Source organism: Mobula birostris, chromosome 31 (assembly GCF_030028105.1).
Source record: "Mobula birostris isolate sMobBir1 chromosome 31, sMobBir1.hap1, whole genome shotgun sequence".
Taxonomy (NCBI): domain Eukaryota; kingdom Metazoa; phylum Chordata; class Chondrichthyes; order Myliobatiformes; family Myliobatidae; genus Mobula; species Mobula birostris.
The window spans coordinates 12486740-12510003 of NC_092400.1; the positions used below are offsets into that span (position 1 = coordinate 12486740).

At 37.6% G+C, this 23264-nt stretch overlaps 1 protein-coding gene across 1 annotated transcript in view; it reads left to right on the plus strand.

Moving 5' to 3' along the window:
• rbm19 (RNA binding motif protein 19) overlaps positions 1 to 23264 on the plus strand; it is a 265310-nt gene that overhangs the window by 97687 nt on the left and 144359 nt on the right. The window contains exons 22-23 of the mRNA XM_072247529.1: positions 16928 to 17033; positions 21704 to 21824. Coding sequence (XP_072103630.1) covers positions 16928 to 17033; positions 21704 to 21824 — 227 coding nt within the window. The remainder of the gene's footprint in view (positions 1 to 16927; positions 17034 to 21703; positions 21825 to 23264) is intronic.

Consider the following 23264-nt stretch of genomic DNA (forward strand, 5'->3'; position numbering starts at 1 on the left):
TTGACCAGAGCAAGTTCGTAAGAAATTATCATATCTGTCACTTTAAACAACAATGATCTCTTATTTAGTAATTCAAACTTTGTAAATACTTTAATACATGACTTGCTTAATATTTTGATTTTTTAAAATCATTTTAATTGTTCATTAAAAACTGCTTCTACCCTTTTTTTTTAAAGATGTGAAGTATCATCCGTAATGTATTTTAGCACTTTTTCTTCATTTTAAAACAACTTAATATTTATCTGCAAAGTCAAGGTTATCTCAGTAACTAATAAGAAAATTGAAAATGTGAGTACATGTGGATACGTATTTGAATAATATTAGATATTACTCATAGCTACTCTGGAGCATTAGATATTTCTGAAAAGTAAATAGTTGGATGCTGTCAATTCAAATCATGTTAAGTGCTTTAAGATATTTAATCTGCAAGGTGAAAATATTTCTTGAAATTGTCTTGGCTTTTATAATCCTCCTATATTCTGATATCAGTGAGTTATTAATCTTATTGTCAATGTAAATACTATGAATATTTGACCTCGTAAGTAATTCTGGTGAGTTTTTTTTAATAAAGTACCTGAACCAAACTGTTACAATAGGCCTCAATGTCAGTGATGTTATAGTATTAATCTGGAATCTTTAAAGACAATAGTTGGTATTTCATGAAACAGCTAAGGAACCTTGAAAAGAAAATCAGTGAGCTTGTACTGTAAGGACAGTCTTTATCAATTTATGTCAGGGAAGCAGGAAGTAGCTTTAATTTAGATACTTAAGCCACTTCAAAAAACAAAGCAAGCACTCCACAACACAATTACCCTTTAATATTTCACCTCTTTCCCCATCTACTTGTCAGTGCAGAGGCCAATGGAACCTAAAATCACCTTGGTCATGTTGTGAGGTCACTTCCATAGTATCGTTAGGTAGGAATTTTGATAATTGTGACACCGTGGTGATAAAGATACATAGGTTTTTCATGTAATGTCTCTTTTTTCGCTCCCATTGGGCAGAAGATACCAAAACCTGAAAGCATGTACCACCAGGTTTGAGGATAGCTTCTATCCTGCAGTTATAAGATGTGTTATAAATTATCAGATATCTTGTAATTAATACGCTATGTGATATTATTTACTCTTTGGTGCTGAAATGGAAAAATGCAGGCATTTTCCCTGGAAGAGCAGGAATGTTCTACTTAAACTGTCTTCATACCCAAGTATGTAGGACAAAAGGTAAAATGGCAAATTGTCTTGCTAGGTTGGAAATCTGTGACTGCAGAGAAACTGGCCTCTGCACTCACGTTTATCGCTAAAGAGTGATAAGAATTTGAAACGGGGCAGAATAATCCATTAATGATTGAGAGTAGATAATCGTGCAGTAATTGGCAAGATTCTATTATTCTTGAAGAATGGATAGAACATACTTGTGCAACTACTTTGTCAAAAGGTTGCAGTTATAATAGATAGTTGTCAGTAGAAAAACTGAGATGTTAGTACAGAGTTGTTGTTCTTTAATCTGTGTCACTGCACTCATCTTTACTTTGATACCATATGGAATGTTTCTAATTATTTAAAATTTTAAATATGAGCATCTGTGATGGTGTGTCCTCACCATGTTTAAGACATATTTACTACAGATTAAAGATGGCTACAAGTAATTCTACTTTGCCTTTGGCATTTCTATGCTAGGCTTTACAGTTGTTGTCAGTGGAGATGTTCACGGCTTCTTTCTATTGGTTGCTTATTTACCCACCATTGTTCATACCTAGATCCACTAGAATTGTGAAGCTTTCATTTTGTACTTAAGTATGAAATTATTTTGCACTTTCTGTAACACTTAGCGTGCATGCAGTCACTGTTCTGCTGATACACATTCTTCATTCAATGATTTTTAAGTTTAACTAAGGCTTGGAATTTTTGGAAAGCTCAAAAGAAAATAGAAAATTTCTGCTAAGACGTGTAGGAATAAAGGGAGGAGATTTTTACCAAATTCCAGTTTGTGCAATGAGGAGAATTTTGTTTTTTCCTCACGCTCTCATAAGATTTGAGGTTTTTTTTGTTATTCTTACTTTCTTTCTTCAGATTATTGGTCAAAATGTTTGAAAGTGTTATGTTCTCAAAATGTTTTGTACACATGTTAATTTAAAACATTTAAGAACCATGAATATATTTTGTAGAGAATTTTTACTGGCATTTTTTTCCTTTACTCTTTGGTACTGGACTTTGCAGAAGACTTCTTTCAGCTATAGGAGCATTTGCAAATGTTAAATTATGAAAGAAAGCTCAACAGAGAAGTTAGTGATATAATTATCAGTGTAGATTGTAGTGGGGACTTGGTAAAATTCTGGCCATAACTGGGTAAACGTTTTTCCTTTTCATTTTATGAATTTGTAAAATGTGGGTATCACTTTCCAAATTGGCATTTGCTGTCCATTTCTACTTCCCAAAGTTGACAGTTTATGATGTAATTGCAATGTGATCCCACAGTATTATTGCACAGGGTTTCTCATTACCAAGCGGCAATGAGAGGTGCTTTTTTTCCAGATTGGTCTGTGAAATGAAGAGGAGCATTCAGATAATGGTGTTGCTGCAGCTTTTGTTCTTCCCTGTTTGCTCTGAGAGTTATGAAGTTGCTGCAAAGCTACCTGTAGATTGTACTCACTAGAGCCAAGTAGAGATTTTGGACATATTTTACAAGTGGTAGAGGTAGTAAACTTTTATGATAATGGTTGAAGTGCATATCAGATCAGTTACTCAATGGCTGTCCGTGCTGCACTCATTGCATTCGAGGCTTGTGTTTGTAGATGGTGGTATGTAATTGGCTTTAGGGTGTCTGGAGATGAGGCACATGCCGCAGGATACTTGCCTCTGGCCTGCTCTTGTTATCACTTTATTTGTTTGGCTGATGTGATTTCAGTTTCTGGTTGATAAGAAATTCATAGATGCTCTTGTGATTGAATGTTGACACTCATTTGGTAGTTGTGTGGCAAAAATGTTGCCACATCTTAAGGTTATCCAGGGAACCAAATTAAATGGTTCCAACATTGCTGATGGTAGAACCCAAATGGATGGTGAATTGTGAGGAGGATTCAAAAAGCTTCAAGGATATACAGATGAGCAGGAATTTGTCAAGTAGTGTGTGGGGGGGGAGGAGGTCATCCACTTTGTAGAAAAATTGAATACCAGATTTTTTTTTAAAGTTGAAAGTAAATTTATTATCAAAGTACATGTATGTCATTGTATACAACTCTGAGATTCTTTTTCTTGTGGGCATTCACAGTAGGTACAAAAAATCTCCATAGAATCAATGAAAAACTGCACCAACAGGACAAACAACCCATGTATAAAAGACAACAAATTCTGCAAATACAAATAATAACAATAAATAAGCAATAAATATTGAGAATATGAGATGAAGAGTCCTTGAAAGTGAATCCATAGGTTCTGAGAACAGTGTTGAATAGAGTGGTTATCCCCTCTTGTTCAAGACCCTAATGATTGAGGGTAATAACTGATTCTGAACCTGGTATTGTAGATGCTTAGTTTCCTGTACATCATTCCTGATGGTAGCAGCGTGGAAAGAGTATGCCCTTGGATGGTAGCAGTCCTTGATGATGGATGCGGCATTTTAATTCCATGTCCCATTCCGATATGTCTATCTATGGCCTCCATTGTTGCGATGAGGCCACAATTAGGTTGGAGGAACGACACTTTATATTCAGTCGGGGTAGTCTCCAACCTAACAGTATGAGCATCCTGTAATGCCACCCCCCACCCCTTACCATTCCCTGTCCCCTTTACCCTCTCTCACCTTACCTTATCTCCTTGCTCACCTAACACTTCACTCTGGTGCTTCCCCCTTTTCTTCCTTCCATAGCCTTCTGTCCTTCTCAGTTAGACTCCCTTCTCCAGCCCTGTATTTCTTTCACCAATCAACTTTCCAGCTCTTTATTTCATCTCTCCCCCTCCTGGTTTCACCTTTCACCTTTCACCTTATGTTTCTCTCTTCCCTCCCCCCATCTTTTAAATTTACTCCTCAGCTTTTTTCCTCTAGTTCTGTCGAAGGGTCTCGGCCCAAAACGTCAACTGTACTCTTTTCCATAGAAGCTACTTGGCCTGCTGAGTTCCTCCAGCATTGTATGTGTTGCTTAATACATAAAGGTGTGTTTATATTACTGTAAACACTGCAAGTGAATTCAAACTGTTATGTATCTAACCTTATTAAAACATTTCAATGTCCAGATTTGAGTACTGGTCTAGCGTTTCTGTACTTCATCCATTGCTTGTGTCCTATGGTGAGCAATATCAAAGAACAGGAATACACCTGGCTTTTTTCATATTTGTGTGTTTATAATGCCCCAAAGCACTTCCTGTGAAACCGTACTTGACTTCCTCTTTATACTCTATGTAATCCAATTTGCATCCATACCATCTGTTTTGTTTTTCCCTTTGGCAGTAAGTTGCAAAATCACATTGCTCTTGTTATTTAGAAACCTAGAAAGGGAGTTTTTTTAACCTCTTCGTTAGATTAGAATGAACGTTGGAAATACAGTATACCCCTATTTTATGGAAGGTTTGCAGTCCTGGAAAAATACCCTTATAACACAACAAAAACTCTGTTGTTCCTTTTGCATTTTGTATTTATTTCAATTTTTGTCATGTGCATTCTGTGAGTGAATTTTCATTCGCATCTCAAATTATATGTGAATTTCATAAGTATGGATTTCCTCTACCCAAACTGATGTAATAAAGGAATACACTACCTTTCAATGTAGAAACTGTATTCGAATTAGTGTTCTCTGATACCTAGTGATCAATAGAATAGCTTTTATTTTGTACCCCACTACACCATTCAACTGGTGATATTGTTTGGTAAGTGATAATATTGCATATTCGTACCATTGCAATTATTCAGAAGGGGTTTTAATGCAGCTGCCACACTGAAGCTTGGTATGAAGGCTAGAGGGTCATTTTTTTTTTTACAAAATACAGATCAGTTTTACCTTTTTCTGAGTTTCTGATGGCCATATAAAAAGAGAATAGTTGGTTAGAATTTTAAATTCAATGGATATGTTGAAAAACTACCAATATTGGCTTCTTGCAAATGATGTACTTGTATATTTGCATACTGTCCTTCCCCATCTGGAGAAGGATGCTTATGTGAGAATGTTGTTCTTGGACTATAGTTCAGCATTCAACACCATAGTTCCATCCAGGCTCGACAAGAAGCTCAGAGACCTCAACCTTGTGCAGCTGGATCCTGGACTTCCTGTTAGATCGCCAGCAGGTTTTAAGATTGGGCTCCCTCACCTCCAACTCTCTGTCTCTCAATACAGGAGCCCCTCGGGGCTGCGTACTGTATACCCACAGCTCTAATCTGCTAATTAAATTTGCTGATGACACTACCTTGATTGGCCTTATCTCAAACAATAACAAGGTGGCCTACAGGGAAGAAGTCATGTGTGTCAAAAAAACAACCTCTCCCTCAATGTCACAAAAACAAAGGAGCTGGTTGTGGATTACAGGAGGGATGGAGATGGTCTAATCCCTAGTGGAACTAGGATCTGAGGTTGAGAGGGTAAACAGCTTTAAGTTCCTCTGTATCCACATCAGAGGACTTGACGTGGTCTGTACACACCAGCTATGTGGTGAAAAAAGCACAACAGCGCCTCTTTCACCTCAGACGGTTGAGGAAGTTTGCTATGGGCCCCCAAATCCTAAGAACTTTCTATGGGGGCACAATTGGGAGCATCCTGACTAGCTACATCACTGCCTGGTATGGGAACTGTACCTTCCTTAATCGCCGGACTCTATAGAGAGTGGTGCGGACAGCCCAGCGCACATCTGTGGTTGTGAAATTCCCATGATTCAGGACATTTTCAAATTCAAGTGTGTAAAAAGGGCCTGTAGGATCGTTGGGAACCCGAGTCACCCCAACCACAATCTATTCCAGCTGCTATCATCCAGGAAACGGTACCGCAGCATAAAAACCAGGACCAACAGGCTCCGGGACAGCTTCTTCCACCAGGTCATCAGTCTAATGAGCTGATGCTGATTTGACTATACTCTATATTACATTGACTGTTCTATTATAAATTATTACAAATTACTATGATTGCACATTTAGATAGAGACATAATGTAAAAAATTTTATTCAGGTATGTAAAGGATGTAAGAAATAAAGTCAATTCAGTATTTTTGAATGATATATTCATATATTTTTTCCAGTTGTGAATTAGACTAAAACACTGAAGGGACATGTATATGATTCCTAAAGAAAAACGTGGTGGTTGGAAGCTATGTGGAGCTCAGGAGAGTTCATGTGATGATATAGGTGAAAGTAAGAGACTGGAAAATGTTCTGAGAGGCTACTTTGTTCAGTATTTATTATAGAACATGGTAATGTGCTGAGCACCCAGTGAAGTTAACATTGAATCAGTGAAGGCGGTCTTGCTATAATTGAGGAAAAAAATAATAGCAATGAGGTCAATATTTTCACATTGAAGGGCAATGTATTGAGGACTGTGATTTAAGGAGACTAATAATAACAAACATTTTTACAGTTATTTCATGATTCAGGAACTAACTTTTAATTATTTTTGCCATGAGAGATGGATTTCATGCTTTCTATTTCCTAATATGTCAGCTGCAGAAAGATGAGTATTAACTTAGAATGAAACTTAACGGAGTAACACATCAGGGAAAGTGCTACAGATAAATTTCAGTGTAAACAAATATGAAATTTCTACTTTGTATCAAAAAAGAGGGAGGAACCTATCTAGATAGATTATTGAAATGCCATGCTTGTGTTTAGAAAAGTACTAACTGAAAGATTGAATGACTCATGATATTTCTCATTAATTTACCACAGATTTATTTTTGCTTGAAGTCAAGTCTCAGGCCAGAGAGCATAAAGCAAGGCCTTTCAAGATGAAAGTTAAGCAATGCTTCTATATGCAGAGAGAAATAAAAGTTTGAAACATTCTTCAATTTTCAGCTAATGCTGGATCAATTAAATTTCTTACATCTAAATTTAGTAAGAATTTGTTTACTATAAAGTGATAAGAGATTTGGGACAAAGGTAGTGAAATGGCGCGAGATCATTTATCTCCAAAGGCAGAGCAGGCTCAGGGAATCTATTTTTTTTTAAGAGTACTATGAGCTTATAACCTGTTGGGAATCTCACTTGGCCTCCATCCCACTTTCACCCTCCATAATTCCAGAAATGAGGCCTGAAAGATAGATTTATTTAACAAAGCGCAAATAATTTCAATTTAGAAAATTGCCTTTTCATTTGAGAATGTTACTGGCTGAGAGTTAATGAGATATGACACCATATTTTCAAATGTTTACCTTCTGCAATCTTGTATTTAATACAAATATTGCTGCAGCAAACATATTTGGATGAAAACAGCAACAGTAATTCTACCTTGAAAAACATGCTCAGAATGCTTGAGGAACTCAGCAGGTCAGGGCAGCATATATGGATAAGAATAAACAGTCGATGTTTTGAACCAAAACCCTTCATCAGGAATGAAAAAGAAGTGGGGAAGAAGCCAGAACAAGAAGGTGGAGGGAGGGGAAGCTGATGGGTGAGACCAGAGGAGAGGGGGAATGAAGTAGGAAGCTGGTGGTGATGGATGAAAGAGGTAAAGTGCTGAAGAAGGAATCTTAAAGGAGAGGCTAGTGGACCATGGAAGAAGGAGAAAGAGGAGGGATACCATAAGGATATGATGGGAAGGTGAGGAGAAGCAACGAGAGGGTAAACAGAAGTTAAGAACTTTAGTTTATGTAACATCTTGTAGCCTGCTATCTTCAGGTGTTTCATAGGAAAGGTGCTTTGAAGAAGAGTGGATCTGTTGCTACAGAAATCTTAAACCAAGTCCATTTGAATATGAAGCTATTGTTGCATAATGGATAATGTTCAAAGAATGAATAAGACCCAGTTAGAAACTTCCAGACCTTCAACTCAAAAGTACCAGTCACATGAAAAACGTCTTTTTAGCTATCATCCTTATTGTTTAAATGTGCTATTGACTTTTAACTCTATAACACTTTTTTTAACAATCATCTCCAAGAGCTTCAGTTCAGAACTACCACTCACTTACAAATCAGAAAGAGATCATAGAAGATGCTGAAAAACTGGTTGCTATATAACTCTTACACTCCATTCTGGCAATTTTGTGGTTTGTTGAAAATGGAAACATGGTAATAATTGTGACAAATAGTTGATTTTTAACAGTTGCTCAATTTAAAGAGCAGTTCACATAAGTAGGTATCAAACTTGGAATATATTATAAGATTTTTGTGGATATTGTATGGTTAATTTTCAGTCCCTTAAGGTGGTCTGTGTAAGAAAGAAATGGTAGTACAGGTGGCCCCCGTTTTCCGAATGTTTGCTTTACGACACCTCGCTGTTACGAAAGACCTACATTAGTTGGGGTATATGGGGTGTCAGGGAGGGGTAGCACCTCTGGTGGGGGAACATGTCGCGTCCTTTTCAGGGCGGTTAGTCCACCTTTGGTCCCCACCTGGCACTCAGCTCTCACCTGGGGCTCCTCGTAGCTGTTTGCATGTGACAGCGGCCACATCCCGGGCAACGGCTTCGACAAGCCAGCTAAACCAGGTGAGGGTAGCCGATGGGTCTCAAACCCTCGGTGAGATAGGGAGTTGTCTATCCCAGCATGTGAAGACAGACTCCGGCGGAATGAGCGGACGAGACCAATGGAAGGTCCAACGGTCAAGAAGGCGGTCTCTGCAAGCGTCGTGGAACGTGTAGAGCAGGACAAGACACAGAAGACGTCCTGGTCATCCACTGCGCCTAGTCCCATCTCGAGCCGTCTAGACTCTGTCTTGCCACTGGACCCAGATGGGAATTGGGAAGAGAGTGAGTCTGACGCTGCGCAACTCTCCCTCACTTAAATCCAAATCATGCGCTAGTCTCGACACCATCATTATGGTGTCGAGGTCCTCATCGACGTCAACAATGGACGAACAACAACATTAGTTACCTGTTTTCGCTAACAGAAGATGTTTTCACTGTTACGAAAAAAGGCAGCGCGCGCCCGAACAGCCAAGCTCCTCCCCTGGAACTGCATTCTAGCCGGCATTGCTTAAATACATGCTTTATCTCGATTTATTTTGTGCATCCGTTAGCAAAATGAGTTCTAAGGTTAGGAAGAGCCTAAAAGAGCTCGTAAGGGTGTTACACTTAGCATAAAACCAGACATAATTAAGCGTTTTGATCGTGGTGAACAAAATAAGGACATTGTCCGGGCGTTGAACTTGCCTGCATTCACTATTCGCACTATTTATACGCAGAGAGAAAGTGTTTTAAAAGCTGCCGATATTACTATTGGTTCTGCTCATAGCAAAGTGGTGTCTTAGTTGGCATCCAATAATGGATAAAATGGAAAGTCTATTGCTTGAGTGGATTGATGGGTGTACAAAGCAAGGTGTTCCGTTAAGTTTTCTTATACTTAAGGAGAAATCAGTCAGTCTTTTTAATAAGCTGAAACAGAAAACACTGGACGGTGGTGATGAACGTTTTGCGAAAGTGGAATTTAAAGGTAGTCATGAGTGGTTAGATCGGTTTCTGAGGTGAGGGCATCTTCATAGTTTAAGCAGTGGTCCCCAACCTCGAGGCCACCGACCGATACCGGGCCGCGAAAGACACAGTGGTGCAGTGGTAGTCAGGACGCACCCAGCACATCTTTAAGAAAAAAGCCAAAATAAACAAGCTAATTAATTAGGTGCCGCCCGGCATGTAAATGTCGGCCCAGATCAGAGGCGATTGCGGATTGTGTCAGGTGGTTATTCGTATAAGCAAGTGTTTAACTGTGACGAAGCTGCTATTTATTGTAGTCTTCCCGATTCTGGTAAGTGAAACTACACTGTACATACATTATTTCTACTTTATATAGGCTGTCTATTTTTATGTGTTCTTCGGTATGATTTGGCAGCTTCATAGCTTAAAGGTTTACTGGAGAGAGTGTTTCTGCTGAGAGCACTTCCGCGCGATTTTCACTGCGCTCGACAGTGCTGCAGAAGAGTATTTGTACTTTATATAGGCTGTGTATTTATCATATCATTCCTGCTTTTACTATATGTTACTGTTATTTTAGGATTTATGTGTTATTTGGCATGATTATGTAGGTTATTTTTTGGGTCTGGGAACACTCAAAAATTTTTTCCATATTAATAAATGGTAATTGCTTATTTACTTTACGACATTCTGGCTTATGAACCATTTCATAGGAACGCTCTACCTTTGGATAGCAGGGGAAACTTGTACTGGAATAGCTAGAACAAGATTCTCATAAATGCAACATGGCCAAATAATTTAATCTTCTGAGTATGTTATGGGAAAGGAAAAGAAACTTAAATCGCATGAAGGCTCTAAACTCTGATTCAGCTTCATGGTCATAGTCATAGTCATACTTTATTGATCCCGGGGGAAATTGGTTTTCGTTACAGTTGCACCATAAATAATAAATAGTAATAAAGCCATAAATAGTTAAATAGTAATATGTAAATTATGCCAGTAAATTATGAAATAAGTCCAGGACCAGCCTATCGGCTCAGGGTGTCTGACCCTCCAAGGGAGGAATTGTAAAGTTTGATGGCCACAGGCAGGAATGACTTCCTATGACGCTCTGTGTTGCATCTCGGTGGAATGAGTCTCTGGCTGAATGTACTCCTGTGCCCAGTAGTGTTAATTGCCTTGGTTCTTCATGATAATTTCCACATACAAAGTCATTCATTGGTTTTCCTTTCACTTTGAGGAATTTTAAAAATTTCGACATTTGGAAATTGATTTTAAAATGTTTCTACTAACGGCCTTCAGCAGGAGAGAGAAATGTTTAGGTTTGGATTTCATTATTAATGTTAAGCAATTGTAATAGTTAGGAGGTGAGGATAGTTCCAAATTCACTCAACACAATTTTTTTTAATTTACAAAGTGTTCAAAGAAAGTAGCCTTTGAATTCCTTAAAGTGAAGCACTTGTCAATATATGTTCAGACTTATACATTTTATTCAACATTTAGCATATTAATTTGATTCAATACAATTAAACTGTTTACAATTAAGCTGAAGATTCAAAGGGTTGAAGTAGTGTCTTTTTTTCCTATAGATTATTTCAAAGTATTTGTCTATATCTCAGATTCATTGCAGTGGTGTTTCTTTTGTGCTTATGTTTGTGATCCCTGTGGCTGATGGTGGATTTGTCTTAAAGCTACATGACTAATGCTTTGTTCCTTCAGTCTAGCAGTGCCAGTTTCATAATGGCAAACATCTCTTGAAGCCTAACATTTGAATTTTCATTGTATTAAAGGTCATGAAAAGGCTGCAGAACAAAGTGGATTTACTGTGTTTGCATCTGTTTTGCAGCTGTTTTGATGTGTCCTTTAACCTCTGCTACAGCCACCCTTCTCGCATCTTCTATTAGATCTAATAAATCGGTTCTGTCATTACACAGATGTTGCACAGTTAGGGACATTCAGCTTATTTTTGAATGATTGTTCAAGGTACTGGCACAGTCATGATAGCTTATGCATAACATTTTTGCTTAACTTAGATTTCCCTTCTTGAATACTGTATAGACAGAATTTTGAAAGAGAACGTGCAGATTCATTTGTGGTTTCCATAATCCCAAATTTGCACACTGTAGTGTTTCAAGAAATGCTGTAGATAAATGCTTGATCATGCTGGGTGCACTTGGTTAACATTGTATCTAGTTTCAGTTTCTCTGTTGCTTATTAAGATGTTCATTACTGCAAATTCTAGGCTATTGCTTCATTTTTGGTCTAATATGCAGAAAATATTTTTGGATTGTTAAGCATGAAAATATTAAATGTAATTAGGAATGAAAGTATATTGTACATGGCCAGATAGTATTTTTGGCTGTTACAAATTAGAAAAGATGTAATTAAGGAAGTACTTAATTTGTGAATAATCACTCCGATGTTCCTTTCTTATCACTGGCTAAATTGCCTGGTGTTTGTTTTGTGTTTACAATTGCAACCCTGTATTTATATTTAAATTACTTGTATAGCTCTGAGTAGTTTATTTTTTAACGGAAGGGAATATGATCAGTCATATTATTTCTCTAAAAAGCATTGCTTTTGTTGGGCTATATTTTGATGTGTGTTATTTTAGCTGGTTTACCAATGTTCTGCTTCTTGATTGTTGCCTTTCTCTGTCAGTGCAGAATAAATTATCCTTACCACGAAGCCACTTTCAACTGTTTTAAATCCAAGTGTTAGCTGTGAACTGAAATGTACTAAATTGTGCATTAAATGTGATCTTTATTAAGAGAATTAAACTACATAGACTGACTTTCTTTGGGAAGCATTTCAAGTTAATGTCATGAAAACATTGTTCAATACAAATTAAATTCCTTTAAAAAGTTTTTGTCCTAAACTCTGCTGCTTCAGCAAGAAGATTGAATTAAAAGTTGCCTTTCGTTTCTTTACAAAATATTCTAGAAAAACATTGAAATAATTATAACTTTGAAAAGATTGCTAACAAATCTCAATATAGCAAATCAACAATTCTAATTTAAACTCAGAGATTTTACTAATGTTGCAAATAAGGAAGTAGGCTACCAATTGAGATATTTGCCAATTGTTTTATAATCTTCGTCTTCCATTAAAGTTGATGTTTTCCCCATGCTTCACATCTAACAGAACTGCTAGATCAAACTTTGGAAATAATTCTATCAGGTATATTATAAGCTTCAACATGCTGTACATAACTGTCAATTTGATCTATTGGTTACCTTCATAAGAGGTCTGGCATCTTCAACTGAAAATTCAATTGTATAACACTTTAATGTTAAGCAGTTAAGAAGATTTTTAGCTTGGAGGAATCATGACCACTTCCACATCATGTCACTGCAGTAATTTAGCCAATATCTTCCGGGCATGGATTACCTTTGCCCTTCATGCCAAAGTGGAGTCTCGGGCCCTAGTCTGCTTCCTTCCTACGCACCTCAAATTTATGCTGATTCTGGCAACAATCCTGATGCGGAATCCATCCATCCAATTCCTCCACGTTGTTCGACCATCAGAAAAATTTAACCTAGTACTGATCCAGACCAGTTCTTTGAAAAGATGAACTATTTTTGTGTGAATATACTAGCAGTTCAATGAGTAACTGAAATGTTTAAAGGAACAGTACGTTTCACATTTTGATGTATTGCATATATTGATGCACAAATTTTGAAACGTGACAGCATTTTTGCTACAGTTTGCCAATTGCAGTTTTATTTTAAAGTCTTATTGTTCCTTTTTTTAAGTTTATCCAAATTTATGAAGGATTTTGGAACTGTTTTTTGCGAGTCAGAAACATTGAGTTATGGTCATTCTGATAGCTTGCTGCCTGTCAAAATTACCGTCTGTGCATGGGTTTTGCCACCAAGTACGTGGCTGAATTCATCCAGGAAGGTCCTTTGGAACACTAATATGTTCAAACTTGGGTGAGACTGTGTGTGGGTAGGTGGCACAGTGTTGACTACAGTTACTTGAAATTTCAATCATAACTCACCAGTGTAGCATTATTCTCTGCCTCTCACTTCTTTTGTAGTGCCAGCACTTAATTATTTCACTTTTTGTGTAATGCTGATATGATGCCTACCTTGCCAAATCTTGTCAGTGCAAGTAATATATATTTTGATAAAGAATAAAGATTAGCTTTATTTCTCATTTGTATATCAGAAGATTGTGTTGTTTGTATCAGTGAACAATACAGTCTGAGGGTATGCTTGCAGTGCCAACATAGCATGCCTACAACTGTCAAACCCTTAACCTGTATGTATTTGAAACGTGGGAGGAAATCGGAACACTTGGAGGAAACCTATGCAGTCATGGGAAGAGCGTACAGCAACAAGATTTGAACCCATGTCATTGGCACTGTAAAGTGTTACACTAGCAGTTACACTCCCAGTCCAGACCATGATTGCAGACCAGATCTGAGGAAAAGGAAGAATTCCCCATTCCATCTTAATTACTTGGAAGTTTCAGTGGGGATAAAGTTGAGGAAACATACTTTACAGAATTTTGGTGAAGGGTGAGATGCCAGTGGGAGATTCAGTTTTGCCTGATGGATGTTGAAGGACAGGGCCTGAAGACAAGGCCACCATGTCAGAAGAAATGAGTTTAATGACTATATCAAAAAGAAAGTAGTAGATTAGAAATGAAGAAGAACTTGGGGTCTGGCTTTAGCTCTGGCCCAGAATGCCAGTTGCCAAGGTTCCTCTTAGAGCGGCAGTCCTATATAAATCTGACAGGAATAATGTGTTTGCAGGTTAATATTTGCTAAGAGAATAGTCATTGAGATGCCCAACTTGCTGTATGCCTCAGAATCATGCTGAGATGCTCTGCTAGAGACAGTAGCTCAGGTCATTCAGGTGACAGACATGTCCCACTTTCCACCCAGCCCTGCATTTGTAAGCTCTGTAGTTGCCCACAGAAGGAGTGAACTTGACCCCATCTCAAGTACAAAGCAGCAGGCTGAGATGCCCAGCTAGTGGGAATTTGTGCACGTTGTTCAGCATTGATTTCAACTCCAAAATGTGCAGAGATCTCCCACATTAACAAGGCAGCAATTAAGGAAATGAATGAAATAAGTTCTTTGCCGCAGTTTCAAACAGTTCATTCAGGACTCTACTAACTACTTGATCTGTACCTGTACCTTCCTCATCCAGATAAACAGTTAGCAATATAAGCTTGGAGAGGGGATGTGGCAAAGAAGCAAGTGGCTGCTCTATATCCTGCAATTTGACTTGCAAGTCAAGCTTTTGTGCTTGTCGGGTCACAATTCTGGTATTGCCCATCCATGGGATTTCTTTAAACTGGTAGGTCAGGAGGTTCTTTTTAAAGGATATTTAGAGGTGATTATTTAAAGTTGACCTAGCAGTGACGATCACGACTCCCTTATTTTTCTGATTTAGTGCAAATCATGAAGACAAGATTCAATAAATCACTGTGCCAAAAATAAATATGTCCAGTCAATGCCAACACTGAAAAAATATTTAACTATTCACTCTAGTATTTACTACCTGCCCAGTGTGTGCCTTTGGCTTATTACCATTTCTGTGCAGAGGTCTGTGAATGCAAGCATTAAGCAATGTGACCAGCATTCTCTGATGCTGCAGTCATGCTGATGAGTTTTGAGCACCAATTTCAGATCTGGGTTGCATAAGGTTCAAACTAACATGTGTTCTTTATGCATTGTAGTCACACTATGTTTTCAGACTTAATGGTCTAATTGCCACTTGTCTTTAATTCTTATTTGTTTTCTTTCTTGATCTCTATGGTGGTTGTCCATTGTGTCTGATGATGACAAGAAACCTGTGCGGGAGAGTTTTTAAAGTCGAAAAGCTGTTCCACTGGGATACTCCACTCTCTCGACCTTAGAAGGTGTGGGTCCAGTGATATGAACGAGCATCACAAATTGGGGTTTTCTTGGTTGCAGTGGATGACCACGACTTCTCCTGTGCCTTGTCATGCACAGGAGAATTGTAGTACCACCTTCGTAGCCTTTGGATCTCACAGTAGATCTCATTCACCCAGTTCACCAAACTGACTTCACATGCTAAGACAGGCATGTTCCTATTTCACCTAGGTATGAAGTGGCCGGCTACCTTCACCTGGTTTAGCCCGCCTGTTGCTGTGGTGTGGTCGCTGTCTCATGCAAACAGCTACTTGGAGCCACAGCTGAGAGCTGAGTGTTCTCCTAGAAGTTCTTTCACCAGAGATGTTACCCACTCCTTGGCATCTGTATATTTTTCTTCTTAAATCACTGACCATTTTGTAATATTCCACATTTTCCTCTTTCACCTCCTCTCTTGTGAGGTCTAGTGAAGCCAACAAAAACTATTTTCTATTGCAATCAGTGAAGAGGATCTTTAAGATCTTCAGTGTTAACTAACAAGATGCCTTTACAGATCAGCAAGGTTTATCACCTGTGTACCGTGGGCTGTTCTGAGTATGTTAAATTGTAACGACTGAAGTGTAGGTGATAAAGTAGCTAGCTGAACTTAATAGATGAATGCATATAGGAAAAAAAGTTCAAATATTATAATAATGATGGGTATAGGTAAGGGTAAATGCAAGCAGACTTTTTCCACTGAGGTTGGGTGGGATTACAGAGGTCATGGCTTAAGAGTGAAAGGTAAGAAGTTTAAGGGGAATATAATGGAAACTTCTTCACTCAGAGGGTCGTGAGAGTGTGGAATGAGCTGCCAGCACAAGTGGTTCATACAATCTCAATTTCAACATTTAAAAGAAGTTTAGATAGGTACATGGATAGTAGGGATATGGAGTGCTATGATCCCATTGCAAGTTGTAGGAGTAGGCAGTTTGAATGGTTTCGGCATGGACTAGATGGGCTGAAGGGCCCATTTCTGTGCTGTACTTTTCTATGACTAGTTTAAGGGGAGAATATTGGCCATAGATTTGGACAGCAATAATAGTTTTTTCATTTTGCTTTTGTGAATTTGGTTACTTTAATTAAGACTTACTTTTTGATGTTTCCACAGACCTTTTTCAAATAATATGTTTCAACTTTACAGTGTATTAAATGAACTGAGAGTTCAACCAGTTACCAAAGTAAGAATAGAATTTTTGTGAACCAGTTGAAGTTAAATGCAAATGATGATATCTGTATCTATATAAATATTTGGTGATGTTATGAACTATGAAAGCTCAATCTAATGATTGTCTATCTCACATGCACATCACATTTCCATCATATCAGTGTGTTAATGTGTACTGTTCCCAAGGTGATGCAAAGTAAAATTAGTCATTTTGATGCCTAGAATTCAGGAATATCAAACCTGTTAGCAGCCTTTAGTCACTTTTTTTTATACTAATGAGGAAATGTATATATTGTGTTGAATTGAATCCATTAGTATCTTTTTTCATTCTATTTCAGTACTTTTGGGGAAATAAAGAGCGTGCGATTGCCTAAGAAAATGGGAGGAACTGGCGTACACAGGGGTTTTGGATTTGTTGAGTTTCTCACAAAACAGGAAGCAAAGGTACAGTATTTAGCAAGGTAATCTTATTTAAATACAAAGACGGTGGATTCTGGTTAATTGGGGCAGCTGCTTATTCAGGACAACTCTTAAAGAACAAAAACTAATTGAGAAAATAGCCAGGATTCCTTTTGTTTATTGGGGCACTATGACACTGATTTAGGACAGGAGATTGCTGCCAGAAGTTTCTAACTAGCATCAGTTGCACTCTCATGTGGCTGTTAGACACTACACTGTGCTCTGAGTGAACTCTTTTTAAACTAGTGCCAATTGCGCATGCTTGTTCAAAAAGCAGTGATTTTGTCACTGACAGTTGGCAGGAAAACAACTCAGAGCTGTTTAGCTTACTATTGTTTCAAGCATTCAGGCTTGGTGAGGCCAGAAGCTGGCAGGTGTGAAAATGAAACAATTTCACTGCTTCAAGTTACAAAACAATGAAGGATTTGAAGGTATAACCATCATCTTGAATAATACAATAAAATGAAGATTTGCTGTCATCGAAGGTATTGTATGAAGTCAGTCCATTATCTGCACTAGGTGTCTGGGCTGAATTTGTTCATTTACAGTCAATCAAAAAAGCATAGCATACATACATTACATGAATTCCTCCATCAATACCTATTTGGATTTAATACACAGTTTTATCGTACAGTAGTGGTATTGGTAGTGTTCTAATTTATTCTGTATTTGATTTAAGTACATAATTTGTTACTCAGTTAAAACAGTCTTTTTGAATACTTTAATTATTTCTAGTAAACTTTGACTAATTGGGGCACCTACTTAATTGGGCCAAAATGTATTGGTCTCAACATGTCCCAATTAACCAGGATCCATTGTATTTTTTATAAATTTACTATTTTGCACTGTATAGTTACTTTTGTAACTTAGAACTAATTAGTTAATTGCATGGGTGTTCATTCAGCCACCAGAAAGTACTCATTTCCCTATTTCTAAACGTTCGCCTTAGCTACTTATGTGGACTGGATGTTACTTAATCCAGTCCAGTACTTGTGCTTATCCCTTGTATTGTTCCTATAACCACACTTGCCGCTTGTGACTGTTTGAGTGCTGTGAGCAACAACTTGACAACAGGCAGCACAAGCTGACCCCTACCCAGGAACACCCTAATTAAATTGTTTTGAAGCATCTTTTATGATTAAAAGCATTTAAAAATGACTCAATTTATTCAAATATTTGTGAAAGTACCTTTAAGAAATGCTTCAGCCATTATGTTTAGATTCAAAATTGGCTTGGCCATATAAGATAGATTATTAGTAGAGGGGTGTTCTGACTGGAAATCTGTGACCAGTCATGTTCAGCAGTGATCAGTGTTGGGAGCTCTAATTGTGATGTACAGAAATGTATGTACGTAGATTAGTAACTTTGCAGATGTTACCAAAAGTGTCAGAGATGTGGATAGAGAGGAAGGTTAAAGGATATAGCAGGTTAGAGAGCAGTCTGAAATGTGGGCAGAGAAATGGCAGGTGCAGTTCAGTCTAGACAAGTGTGAAGTGTTGCATATTAGAACGCCAAATATAAGAGGAAAGTATATAGTAAATGGAAAGGTCATTAGGAGCATTAGTGTACAGACAGATCTTTGGGGGACAAGTCCATAGCTCCCTGAAAGTGGCAACACACTTAGTAGGTCGGAAAGAAGGCATGCAACATTCTTTATCAGTCAGAGGGAATGAGTGTAAAAGTTGGCATGTCATGTGACAGCTGTATAAAACACAAGTGTAAGTGTTGTAAGATCTATTCTTCCACTTCTGTGCATGAACGCATGTAAGTTCTGAACTTGGCCAGAACATCCTCACAAGATCAAAATCAACCATTATCCATGCTTAGTTACTCAGTTCCAATCTTTATTGCAGCATTAAGTAGAAGCTTTTGTTTTGGTTAAGATAAGCATCCCTTTGAAATGAATGTTGTGAACATCTGGTTGAAGAACTAAGTCAATTTCAGAATGTTATTAATACTCTGAAATGCTTGCAGTGGATTTGAAGCAGATCTGAGTTTTAATTTGATGTAGTATAATGTGAATATCGGGAAAGTATAATTACATTGCTGTCAAAACTAGCTTGAAAAGCTGAAGGTTCTCCTTGAGCAAAACATCTCCATATTCTGTTTTTGTTTTTTGCAGTCTCAGTGGAATATGACCAAGAAAAGAGTTTCAAGTAGGCAGTGCTTAAACTGCTGGAATTATTTCTGATGACAGTAAATGATGCTTAAAAGTTTAATTTCGCCAATTTTCAGAAAGGCCTATTTCAGACAAATACAGTAAAGTTCAATGATAATTATCTGAGAGTTTTCCACTGTTTTACACAATAATAAATCTAAAGCTTCAGTGGTGACATTAAATATGGATTATACCATGAATCTATATCCCATTTTATGTTCATCCTGACCAAATATTCACCACAGATGATAAGGCTGTAAGAAGCAGATTGCAGTATGCCTCTGATCTGTAATAAAGAATAGATTATACTGTATTTTACAACTAAACAAACAAAAATGCCGGCCGGTTGTGTAGTGGCATCTGCACTGGACGTTGAGGCGAGTGGTCCAGGTTTGAATCCGGCCAGCTCCTTGCATGTGTTCCATCCGTGCATTGAGCTAGCAACTCTGCCGTGTTAAAAAGCAGACAAATGCTATAGAAACGGTAAGCTTGACACCCAATGCACCAAAAGGCATGGAAAAGAACAAGAAATAAACAAGAAATGCCCAAAAGGAAAATATATGTTAAGCATTTTCAGTCAAAAAATTAAGTTGTATTGAATTATTGGAATATTAATACGGTATGGTGGCAGTGACTTTAATATCAACTTAAAATTAAGCAGTGAGGAGTTTAAATCTTCACAGACTAGAAGATCTGAATCATAATGGGGGATCTCATTATTAGTTGGCTTGCATTTAACATAAGATTAATTTCCACTCAGTTCCCAATTTTAACATAAATATGATCAGACTATTTTAGACTCAAAAGGAGCCCAAATCTTGCTTTAAGGTGCTACTGATTTCAAATAGCAAACCCAAGGCTAAAAGGGTTATTGCTGCATTCTGCTGTCACTAATCAATGTGCCTGTCTGGATGCCAGAAGATTTTTAGGCAGTTAAATTTTAAGTTCGTCTGCAAATTGCTGAGAAGCTTCTTGCCCAAATTTTGAAGAGAGTTGCTACTTATCTGTTAAGAATTAAACTTGAAGATTTTCAGAAAATTTGTTGTGTTTTAACCAGTAGATATAATCTTCCCCTTTCTCAGAAACTTATTACCACTGGGCTCTTTGAAAATGTCTTTATTAGTGTGGATGCTTTAAACTCCAAGCATTTTTTGTGATACTTCTGTAGTCTTGTTTTGACACTGTTAAGGCTATTATGATTGACCTATCGTATTCAGGTTGAGGAGAGATTTTTCTTCTATTCCCATTAACTTCAGTTTTTCTATGATTCATGGGTGTCATGCTCACTCAAATGCTCCTTTGATACCAAGCATTGTCAGCCCACCCCTCCAGAAATTGGCTCCTTTTGTCTGTTTTTGTAATGAGTATTAGAGTAAGTTGTCCTACAGAGTATTGGTGAGTAATAATGCAGTTTTTGATTGGAAGGAAGTATACTGATAATGGTTCATGAGATTTTACCTTTTTATGCGAAGGATATGTGTTGGCACTTATCCACATTGTTTGGTAGAGACTGGTGGTGTTGCTATATTCCAGCAGGTTAGCTGGAGACCGGGTTAGTTCTGGAGAACAGGTTTTAGCAGTACATCGAGAATAATGTTGGGGCTCAAGATCTTTGGTGTATCCAGTATACTCTGCTGTTTCTGATATAACGTAAGGTGAATCAGACTGGATAAAAACAGGATTGTGTGAAGGAGTAGTCCTCAGAAGGCAGATATCTATCAATCACTTGATACTTTGGCTAATAATTGCAAAGTTCACTTCTAGGATTTTCATTCACTTGGCCATCCGTGCCATCTGCGGGTCTCTTCTATACAAGCAAGTCCTTCAGCACCTGTAAAGGCTGCTTTCACACAATTTGCAAAGGATCTTTCTGATCAGATCCCATTTGGGAATCTGACTCCAGTTGGTATCTATTGTTCTCGACAATTGGTATGTATTTTCCCTAGAATCCCTTGGGTTACTGACACTATTCCCCAGAATTACCCATTGGACCATATACCGATTTACAGGAATCAGTGAAATTCTAGATAAACCTTTACCAAGAGCAGTAAAAAATACTAGACAACACTTCCAAAAGTTCTGATCATCCAATTGGCTTTGCTTAAATTTTCGTTGTACTGAACAACAGCTAATTGTAGGGGATGAGTTTCTCATTGTTCTTAATTTCATTTCATGGTTTCTTTCTTCAGTATAACAGTGATTTGTTGTTATTAAGGGCAGTTACTTGTGCTTCTGGAGCTTTTATTTCCACCGGATTGTTGGATGTTTCATTTCCGATATGGAAACATGTTTATACCATGATAACGTTGTAGTTCTGTGAGTTGTTGCTGTCTTGAATGCTACATTTATAATATTTTAAGAACAAATGATAAATATAAGTCAGTACTTTATTATGGAATTGTTATTTGTAAAATTTGTATGAATGGAGCCAACTGTAAATAGTGTAAATATGGATAATAAGTTCGAAGCATTCAGTTACTTTCTTTATTTTCTACAGAAAGCTTTCAATGCCCTTTGCCATAGTACTCACTTGTATGGTCGACGTTTAGTACTGGAATGGGCTGATTCTGAAGATACATTGGAGACATTGCGCAAAAGAACAGCTGAGCATTACTATGGTAAATACATTTTATTGAAGGTTAATACTTCGATCAAAACAAATATTCAGAATTAGGTCTTTGGATAATTTTTTAGAAAAGTATTGTGATTAATTGCTATTGAACAATAATAGAATTACAGTATTTTTGAATAATCCAGAGGAAAGTTCTTTGCCTTAATGACTTCTTAATAATACAGTGGATTCTGGCTAATTGAGCCATCGATTAATTAGGGCAGCTGCTTATTTGGGACAACCTGCTGCTTAATTGTGGCAGGAGACTATTGCCAAACATTTTCTAACAAGCATCAGTTGTGTGTGTTTCTGTTCAAAAAGCAACGATTTTTGTCAGTGATAGTTGGGGAGAAATAAACAGTAAGACAATCAGAACTGTTGTGCTCACTGCAGTTTCAAGCATTCAAACTTGGAAATGCCAGAAACGGCTGTGAGTGAAGTAAAACAATTTTACTACTTCAAGTTAGGAACTACAAAGAATTTAAACATATCAACAATCGTCATGAATGTTACCTTTGGTGCCCAGTAGACTGTCAGCTCTCACCTGTGGCTCCAACTTGTTATTGGCATGTGACAGCAGACATACCTCGGTACACTGCTTTGACAGGCTAGCTAAACCAGGTGAGGGTAGCTGGTGGATCTTATGTGAGATAAGGGCATGCCTATCCTAGCATACAAAGTCAGCTCTGACAGACTGGGCAGATAAAATCTATTGTGAGATCCCACCACCATGAACGCGGTTCTGCAGCACTACATGGAGAATGAAGGGCATGACGTGGCACAGAAGTCATGGTCATCACTGCAACCAAGGAAGACCCCGGTTGTAATGTCTTCTCATCCCACTGGACCCGGACTTCCAAGGTCGAGAGAGTGGAAAACTGTCCCAGTGCAACAACTTTTCTACTGTAACAACTCTCCCACACAGGTTTCTTGTCATGGTCGGATATGATGGACAACCACCAGTATTATTGATAGTGTTCTAATTTGTTCTGTGTTTCATTTAAATACATAATTTGTTTCTCAGTTAAATGGTAATCTGTCTTTTTCATACCTTTTTAATTATTTCCATGAAACTTTGGCTAATTGGGGAACACAGTCTTCAGTGTGATTAACTCTCCAATTTTTGTAACCTTCTCTAGTTCTATAATCTTAAAACCTTTGCATTCTTCCAATTATGCCCTTGTGCAAATCCCATTTTGTTTTGTCTCAACATTAATAACTCACCATGTAGTCCATTTACAAATATACAAATAGTTTGGTTGCACCTACTGCAAAGAATACACAGTTAGAAAAAGTATTGTCAGGAGAGAGGTACCTGAAGCTCCTTACAATCATAGCATTTCTTAAATGTACTTCTCAAACAATCTGAATTTCCATGCTCAAAATGTAAGTGAAGGAAAGCCTATGCAAGAGTGAAAAGCTGAAACTTTGAAGAATTGGTTTAATT